This window comes from Nannobrachium achirus (assembly GCF_963921795.1).
Source record: "Nannobrachium achirus genome assembly, chromosome: 24".
Taxonomy (NCBI): Eukaryota; Metazoa; Chordata; class Actinopteri; order Myctophiformes; family Myctophidae; genus Nannobrachium; species Nannobrachium achirus.
The window spans coordinates 47,436,036-47,446,170 of record NC_137831.1 but is presented as its reverse complement, the minus strand read 5'-3'; the positions used below and the strand labels follow the sequence as shown (position 1 = coordinate 47,446,170).

The 10,135-nt window shown below is 44.3% G+C and overlaps 1 protein-coding gene across 1 annotated transcript; it reads right to left on the bottom strand.

Annotated features, from left to right (window-relative positions):
- Positions 1 to 9,127: 9,127 nt before the first annotated feature.
- LOC308280340 (very-long-chain (3R)-3-hydroxyacyl-CoA dehydratase 2-like) lies at positions 9,128 to 9,868 on the bottom strand (the record flags this gene model as incomplete). The annotated part of the gene is made up of 1 exon (XM_080720603.1): positions 9,128 to 9,868. The coding sequence occupies one exon, from the start codon at positions 9,866 to 9,868 to the stop codon at positions 9,128 to 9,130; it is 741 nt and encodes a 246-aa protein (XP_080576729.1).
- Positions 9,869 to 10,135: the final 267 nt, after the last annotated feature.

Here is a 10,135-nt window from a genome sequence, read left to right as displayed (position 1 = left end):
GTCAGACTCATACTTTACATGGTCTTTGTGGTTTGCATTCTCCATTCAGACCTAAGGTCTACATTTCTAAAGTAAGGTGCATAGCCTGGTCTCTAAAATAAATAGTTGCTGCAGAAAGTAATAATATTCACCAGTTAAAGAGGGTCTCATTGATAGCTCAGCTTTCATTCAGAGAAGGGTATTTATATTAGTGTTAAATAAGTATATGTAATGTAAATATGTAAATATGTATATGTGTAATAGTAGGTTTACACAAACAAGGAAGGTTATTAAACCTGTTTGTGAACTTACATAGGTTTACACAAATGGGAAACTATTTGTGAACTTAGTACACCTACATAGGTTTACACAAATGGGAAACTGTTTGTGAACTTAATACACTTAATGGGTTTACACAAATGGGAAACTGTTTGTGAACTTAACACACTTAATGGGTTTACACGAATGAGAAATTGTTTGTGAACTTAAAGGTGTAGTGTAGTGACAGTGTTTCATTTTAAAAAGATCCGGTAACTTCTTGGGCTTAGGACCTGGGAAGGGTTCCGGGCGGCGTGAGGAGTACTTTAAAAGGTGGAAGAGTACTCAGTAACTCAAGCTCACTACATGGCGTCCCTGGGTGGATATTGATTGATTATTGATTATTGATTAGTAATTGATTAATTAAATTCGTGTCCACTGCCACATAAAGAATAGCCGAGAGACCCTTGGAGTATGGTTATTTACTACAGAAGTAAAGGATAGTTAATATTATCAAGGCTTAAGTGCTTTTATCCACAAAACTCCCCACAGCGTCGGAGATTTTGAACAGAGTGAAGTGGAGGTCGGTCCGTACAGCCGACGGCCAGTAAATCGGTAAAAACATCTCCATCAGGAACTAGGTAAAATAGCAGTTGAGAACATCTAATAATATTATAACAACCTTTGCGACCAACCTAAGTTATTTGGGCATGGACTCCGCCAATCCCACCGCCGCAGACAACGCTCCCTCGGGAGCGGTCGGCGGGGCGAGCCCACATTGGCTCAGCTTAGGTTGGAGAACTCGGTAATAGTAGGATATTGACCAAGTTCGCAAGACCAGGTGAGCACTGAGAAATGGCCGAAGCTTCGGGTTGTACACCCCTAGTTAGGCATGGAGAGGTTGCGCCAAGGCATGGGACAGGTAACTGTTGTTCTCGTAAGGAGATGCCCTTTGCCTTGGAGTGTGCCAGACATGAAGTGTTGATCTGTGTAGCGCCAGGACAGTCCCCGCCCCCTGGGGACAGTGGAGTTGGAAAGAGTGCCAGAGTGCCTTTGGGCCCAAGGGGGGACCCAGGGAATGTCGAGCATTGGTTTGCCCGGGGTGCTACGTCCTGTATGGACTGTGCATCGTCCTGGCAGCCTATCCTGTTATGACCGCTGAAGCTGTGGTCAGATGTTCTTGCTCATGGTTGGGCATTGCCCTGGCCGAATGCAAATGCCAGAGGGGGTGTTAGGGGTCCTGCCTGTGACCCCAAGAATATGGCCCCCTGTCCTTTGAAACCATATGCACTATATGTACTGCATAGAAGGAGAAACACGACCAGATCATTCGCCGGTGGGACATGGAAGATGACGTCCTCTTCGGTACGGACCCTGTGGAGCCTGGCTTGCTCACTGAGGACCCGCCGGAGGAGAACCGGAGTGGCTCTGTCACTCCGGCACCTATGGATGAGCCTGTTGAGCTTCCTGGACCCTCTGATGGGGTCTGGGAGTGCAATCATGCCTGCATTAGGGTCTCTGTCTGACGATGAGGACTCTAATATGCCAAGACTGCAGTTTTATGGCACCAATGGCCATAAACTCAGAGATGATGATCTTAAGTTCCCCCAGAATTGGGAGGAGATCGTGGGTATCCGGAGAGGACACCTGCCCCGGAGGGAGCCGTTCATGATGCCCCCCTGGGATGACTACTGGGTGATGAAAGCCGCTTCCATCAAGAGATCTGTGATCCTCACACGCCTGGTCGGAGACAACTGGCACTCCATCAACCCCGCCTGTGTGTCCATCTTTAAAGTCACGGAGGAACAGGTGCGTTCCCAGCACGGCATGGTGTGGGCTACCGTCGAGACACAGGCGGCTGGCCAGAACCGTTTCGGCTGTCTGGGGGCTGTCTTTGGATCTGAGGGAAGTTGGCTGAGCCCCAACTGGGGATTCGGAAGATCGCCCGAGACACTTCACTCTACCCACCTGACTCCGTGGTGGCTGCGGATGAGAGGATCCAGGGTGCCAGAGGGGGTGTTAGGGGTCCCGCCTGTGACCCCAGGTGTATGGCACCCTGTCTTTTGGAACCCTGTGCACTGTGTCTGCTGAGTGGAGAGAGAGAGGCATCCAGCTCCAAGATGGCCTTGGACTGGAGATGACTCATCAAATGCAGCTGGCCACGCTAACGAGCTGTTATCTTCTCTCTGTCTGGGAAACCAACCTTGGACTGAGCGTGAGTGAGACAGGTGCCCGTCCCTCCCTAACGTTCGGGCCGTGCTGTTATCTCTTATCACGTCAACATGAGATATGACATCCTGGGAGAGAGGTGTTTCCCAGAAGCTTCTGATGTGAGAACGGACGACTCCCCAACCTGGCATGGATGGGGGAGTCTAGCCTGACCTTCACCGTCTCGATTATGAAAGGATGTGCGTGTTAGTGCATGCAGAAGTGCGTGAGAGCGTGCAAACGTGTGTGTGCTAAAATATGTTCTGTGTGTAAATCACGTCACTGTGACTGCAACGGACTACTGTATAAAGGAGACTGCTTCGTGTCTCCTGTTTAGTCTGTCTTGTTTCTTGTCAGTCTTTTTGTAGAGTTGAGTTGTTGCAGCTATCCCCGGCCCGTTAGGGGTCGGGGATGGACCTTTTTGTACTTAATTTCTGCACCACTTGTTCCTGTACTTAGAGAGACTTTGACTCTGTTAGATTCTCTGTTTTTAGTCAAGTACTTATATTGTACTTCTTCATTATTTCATTGCCAATTACTGTATTGGTGGTTTTATATTTTGTAACTGTTTTTACCAGTAAAGCTTTTTATTATTCACTTTTATCTGGTGTCTGTCTGAACTCATTTTTTAAGAGTTTACAACTTTTTAAGGTCTGACTTTCTCTCCTTCCCTACGGGGAAGGCTGCACTTATGGGAGGAAGGTTTTGAACACCTTCAGGCACTCGAATCATCTCCTGGCTGTGGGACTGAGTGAGGCTTTTGGTAAGAATCAACAAGAGTGTTTTCTTAGGTAAAAGTCTTTTCACCTTCTCAGAAGCCAACTCAGCGCGTGCTGAGTTGGTGGGCGAGCTTGGCAGAATATAAGTATAAATCTCCAACCCCCTTAAACCGGATGAACTGATGTTCACACTGGACGGTTTGTACTAATAAGTCAAGCGGCGTCGCTCCCGAGCCCCTGGTGAGAGCTAGGTGTCAGACTCATACTTTACATGGTCTTTGTGGTTTGCATTCTCCATTCAGACCTAAGGTCTACATTTCTAAAGTAAGGTGCATAGCCTGGTCTCTAAAATAAATAGTTGCTGCAGAAAGTAATAATATTCACCAGTTAAAGAGGGTCTCATTGATAGCTCAGCTTTCATTCAGAGAAGGGTATTTATATTAGTGTTAAATAAGTATATGTAATGTAAATATGTAAATATGTATATGTATATGTGTAATAGTAGGTTTACACAAACAAGGAAGGTTATTAAACCTGTTTGTGAACTTACATAGGTTTACACAAATGGGAAACTATTTGTGAACTTAGTACACCTACATAGGTTTACACAAATGGGAAACTGTTTGTGAACTTAATACACTTAATGGGTTTACACAAATGGGAAACTGTTTGTGAACTTAACACACTTAATGGGTTTACACGAATGAGAAATTGTTTGTGAACTTAAAGGTGTAGTGTAGTGACAGTGTTTCATTTTAAAAAGATCCGGTAACTTCTTGGGCTTAGGACCTGGGAAGGGTTCCGGGCGGCGTGAGGAGTACTTTAAAAGGTGGAAGAGTACTCAGTAACTCAAGCTCATTACAGTACTGTATATATTTTTTGCACTGTTATTTTATTTTCCTTTTTTTTCTGACTATATCTACTGCATAGTACTGTGTTCTATCCGTCTATCATTCATGTTATATGAGATACTTAAATGGTTTCCTGTGCAAATAAGCAGAAACGCTTAATAGGATCTCCTTTTAGTTGACCTTGTACCAGTGTACTGTACCGTCATGAAACTGTACCTTTTCTTATGCAAACTTCTAATAAAGTCTTCAATCAATCAAATTAAACGTATTAACGTTGTCTCAAGAGGCAAATGTTAAAAGGCCTGTTAAATAATAATGCCACAAATGATGTAAAGAAATGAAAACGTGCATAGGCTTATAGCACTTCTTTTTTTGCTTTTGGTATGTGCATTCATTCTGCACAGTCCATGCCGTTGTGGTAGTTAAGAGTATACTGTAGAAGTGGACCCTCTTTGGTCATAAAAAGGGTATTACAGAGGATCGATAACATGAAAGCCTATAAGGTTCAAGAGGTTTTGGTTCTTACAACATCCACCCACAAACACAATCTGCCATTAGTCATTGTTATGACCGTGGACAGTCCAATCGATTCTCAAAGGCAGTAACTAGATGTGTATTTTCACTTACCAACTGTTTAAATTGAACAAAAAAAGGAATTTACAATTTAGGCATTGAGAAGACACTCTTGAGCGTTTTAAAGTAAGCCAAGCAAACACTCGGTAATAATATATAAAATTCATAGATAGTAATCTAGGATCATAGGTAAACCAAGCACTATAACTATAAAAGTATGTTTTAAAAAAAATCAAGTCAAGTGGATGGCATTGTTCAGACTGAAAAAATACAATGGTGAACGATATAGTTATAGTTATCTTCATAGTTATCGTGCCCGGTGGAAATGGTGTTTAAACAATATATAGGCCTATAATATCAAAAGATAAATACTGTACATACAGTACAGTAAACCAGTGGTTCCCAAACTTCTTAGCTCAAGACCCTTTACTAGTGAAAACAGCAGATCTACAAGTTCACAACGTTATGTGAAGCTACGCGCTGTGAGCTGGCAGACTTCTTAAACATTTGTTTTCCACTTTATTAGATTTTTTTCTTTTATTTATTAATGAAATTGCTTAGAAAATGCATTGCATTCATTTTTATTCATGAAATTAGCTTTTCGAGAATGCTTTTATTTTTAAATATGTTTTTGAAATAATAGCTAATATTACCAGTAAGACTCCCTAATCGGGAGATAAGCGACCGTTGGTCGCTTATCTCCACAAATAGGCCAAAAGTTTGTTTTACCAATTATCAAGACATACGGGCAGTTGACAGTTTGCCATGGTTACTCATTGAAGTTGAATCTCCATATATGGAGACATAAGTTGCTCATACCATAGCAACCATGTTTTTTACAGGGCCTGGGATTGATGACATCAGAAATCTCCATATATGGGCATGAAAGGGATTTTGTTTCTGGAAATATGTCTGTGGGGTGCCACATTTGGAATAAAACACTTACATCACACATCTGGATATCCATACAGCCCATCTAGTTTGCCTGTGTCCATTTATGCCCATATATCTGATGACATTGGGACAATGATCTCCATATATGGGCATAAAACTTATGTTAATTAGTAAAGCCTGGGGATCTCCATATATGGGCATGAGGGGTACCCTAAAAGGGCATCATCTGGGAATAGCAAATATAGTTATCCTAGAAAGTGAAAATCTTACATCAAAGGCCATAACTACCTACCTACCACCATACTGCATTCCTCATTAAACTACCTACCAGTAAGATGCCTATAGGGAGAAAAGCAAAGGGCGTGGTTGCACCATTTCTTGGTCTTCTGGCCAGTGATGTATATCGGACCATTTAACCATATATGGAGACATCTGGTACCCAAAGATATTCACAGATATGGGCTTAATATTGATGACATAAGGGATCTCCATATATGGGCGTAAAAGGGATTTGGTTCCCCTGGCATCACAGGGATCTCCATATATGGGCATAAAATGGATTTGGTTACCCTGGCAACACGGGGATCTCCATATCTCCATATATGGGCATAAAAGGGATTTGGTTCCCCTGGCATCACAGGGATCTCCATATATGGGCATAAAAGGGATTTGGTTCCCCTGACATTACAGTGATGTCAGTGGCTGGTTCTACAGAGGGGATCTCCATTTATGGGCATAAAAGGGAATGTATGTATGATGATGTCAGATATCATAGACGTCATAGGACTTTCACATAACGAATAACTGAGTAAGCATGTAAACCCGTAAAATCTATATTTGGGCATGGCTGATTTATGACCTCATCATGATGACACGAGCAAACACAGCTGAATTGTATAAATGATCAGTGCAGAAACCAACAGAAGTATTTGACCAAGACTCTTCGATTTAAACATCAACAAAGGTGTGACGGACGGACGGACGGACGGACGGACGGACGGACGGACGGCCGGTGGAGGTTTTCATAGTAAACTGCTCCCTGACGGTCGCAATTAAAAGCTAAATGTAGGAAACAAAAAATTAAGGGACCCATAAAAAACTGTGGATTATACAAGGATAGGATGTCTGCCAGGTCAACACATGAATCTGGCATCTGTCTAAATAACATACAAAACAAAACAAGAAATACTGTTCCTATGAAACAGTGTGGGCTCGTGTGAAACACCATGTATGGGCACAAAGATCTACCCTTTGGCTGCACCTCATTGGCTAAGGGCCCTGCCTTTGTACAGCACTTTGTAGCCTTTGTACTGTCGTTACTAAGGCAGTGTCTTACGTCATTTTGAGGAGAACTTGACTGATAGATTACGTCAATTTGAGGAGAATTGACTGATAGATTTCGTCATTTTGAGAACTTTTCAGCGAGCCCACAATTATATTTGATTTTAACCATTGCATAAGCCTAAAAGATCGTCAAGGCTAGGACATGTGCTATATGGCAAAGCAAGTGCTACGGGCTAAAAGCAAAACAAAAAAAGCATAGGTTCATACAAGAATCCACTGCATTTTTATTTTCTGCCAAGGAGGTAATATCAGCAGGATATCCAATTACTGATTATCGTAACCGTTGCCTATTGACCCAAGAAAGAACTGCTATTGTTTTCAGACTGATTGACCAGAAAGTTGGCAGCGCCCGGCCTGTCACACAAATCCACATAACTTCTGAACATACAAACATAACACTACAATACTTGGATTTTTTTTTAGTTTTTTTGTCAGGGGTCATACAGTATGTGGACTAAATGCATCATGATGTTCTGTTGGCCAAAAGGGGACATGATGCCAGAAGCACTGTAACCACCTCATAGACAAAACTGTTCTACATTTTCTAGTTTTTTTGAAGCGGTGAAAGCCGCTTCCAAGGAGTGGCTTTGTGTGTCCCCATGTCCATATGGTCATGTCAGTCCAGAATGAACAGGTTTTATCTGTCCGTAAATGTGTGTCCCATGTGTGTCCTCCATGTCCATATATGGACATTTCAGTCCAGAATGAACAGGTTTTATCTGTCCCGTACGTCCAGAATATGTGTGTAGTGTCCGTCCCGGTCTGATGATTGGATGATTAAAAATGTCCAATGAGACCATAGTTTGAGGATTGGTCAAGCTTCACATGACAATCCGGCCCTCCAGATAAAGTCATTAATTCATTCAGAATTCTGAACAATTTTATACTCAGATTCACCGCTTCACTTCGAACCGAGGTTTGATTTTTCTAGTAAACATTTGCAATAGTAGACCTTTTATGTACAGCACTTATTAGAACATAAAGGGGCTATGGGAAGGAGAGATAGTTTTTTTATTTTCAACGAGAAGCTATTAATTGTAATCAGTGCATTCAATTCATACATTCCGACCAGAATCCATACATTGACCAGTGCTGTGTCCAGCCTCTGCTCACTGATCAAACGTTATGGAAAGCTGCAGTTTGTTCAAACCCATGCAAACATACAGTACCAGTCCATGCTGTGCAGTACCATGAGTAATGCCCAGGCAAGAGTCTGAATCCCACTGAATACCCACAGGACCACTCAGATATGTTCACCCTCCGCCAGCCCTTCTTCCGTCATCTACACTTTTTCTGCATGGGCACACTTCTCATGTCCCAAGAATCCATGGGCACACCAACATAATACGGGGGTGTAAATATCGTCACAGTCGGGAAGAAACCTTGTATCTCCAAGTTTCAAATTTGTACGTTTCTTCACAAAGTAAAGCCATGCTTCATCATACAAGGCTGTCGCACAACAGTAGTGAAAACAGCAGATCTACAGGCACACAACGCCTCGCACCGCGAGGCGTTGTGTGCTTGTAGATCGGCTGTTTTCACTAGTTTAAATCATTTTTAAAATGAGAAATACAATACTGGCTTTCAATCAGTTTCAAGGGGCACACTTGACCCTTCTCAAGGGCACACCAAAGGTCCCCAGGCACAGTGGTTGAGAAACACTGATCTACAGTACACCCTGGAAGGTCGAGAATGAGAGACCAGTGGTAAGTGGGTCACTGTGCTTTCTCCAGTGCAATCTGTAGCTAAGGATAGGATAGCAAGTTGACGTGACGTCATATATTGCTGTCCAAATAGGCTGTTTATGAGAGGGTGTGCGACTGTGCGTATCATCTTCCATCAGCTGGTCAGTCATTTTGGAGCTGTCGGCTGAGCCGTCCCAAAATATAGAGATGACTGACATCACACTCATGACATTGATGACACACATCATAGACTGTCTTGTTAAAAAAATAGCCGACCTCCAAGCTCACAACGCGGCTATTTCGGTACTTGATACCACACTGAACTGAGCATAATCAAGTGAATACTGTTGATGTGGGGTACGACATGCATTTCTTTCAAGATAACATGCTGCATTCAAGTTTAGCAGAGTTTTGACAAGGCAATTGTCTTGAACGCTGCCTTCAGGTATGGCATGGAAAGAGGACATTTCCATTTATTTCACCATCGGTAAGAACTGCATTCATGGTCTGGAGAGGGCACTTTTTACTGACGGGTAAAAGGGCAGGGGCTCAGGCCCCCTTTGATGTCTATGTGTGCACGCGCCTGTTGAAGACTAATGTGGCCTTCTGGTTCAACTCAATCCACCTTCTTGTAGTCTTTCGCGTGGCCCAGGACCTTCTTCCTCTGTTGCAGCATGTGGAGGTAAAGCTGGGGGAACAGAGGGACGTAGGAGACCATGGTGAGGATGAGGAACGTGTGGTAGTTGAAGGAGACGTCCAAGTACTTGGTGGGCAGAGTGACCGAGTACAGCTCCGTCTGCTGCACGTACGGCAGTGCTTTGTACATGGTCAGCAGCTCCCCCGTCACCCCCAAAGGATACAGCACGATGAAGAGGGAGTACCTGGCCCATTTGAGGAGGCCGGGCACACGGCTGATTAGGCTGAACGTATAGAAAGAGTAGCGGATGATCTCCGTGGCGGTCCACGCCGTCAGAAACATCATCACGCTGGCCTCGCCCTGCACCTCCCTGACGCTGTGCGTCACGGCCCAGGTGACGAAGACCCGCGACGCGACCTGCGTGCCGGTCAGCACCACGGAGGACGGCACGATTCCCGCGGCGGAGTGCAATATCTCCACGATGGCCGCCGTCTGAAAGACCTTCAGCGGCTTCTCTATGGAGTTGTAGTATCCGCCGCGGTAGCTGCTTTCGGCTAGGTAGCCCCTGACCAGGACCACAGCTATCATAAACCACCCAACTGTCATAAGGATGTTGTACAGAAGCAGATAGGCCTTTGCCAGAGAACTGGGTCCCCTCTTCCTCTTAGGGGCCTGATCACTTGATGTGGACATTCCATTGGGATACTTAGAATAACTCATCTTGACACTATGACGTTTGACCTTCTTCACGGACGCTACTGTTCCATTTATTATTGACAGGCTCTCCCATTGTTACGTCATTGGATGATGTCACGATCTGATTGAACAGTGGTCAGTCAGAACCGATTCCGACGGGGGGCGTCATGCCGCAGTCGGTAGCGTTTTTGCCTCACGGCTAGAAGGTCCTGGTTCGCTGGGGACGCTGTGGGCGCTGGGGCTGTGTTCTCTCCCCCGCGTCTTCAGTGCCCACACCCTAGGGTTGGAAAA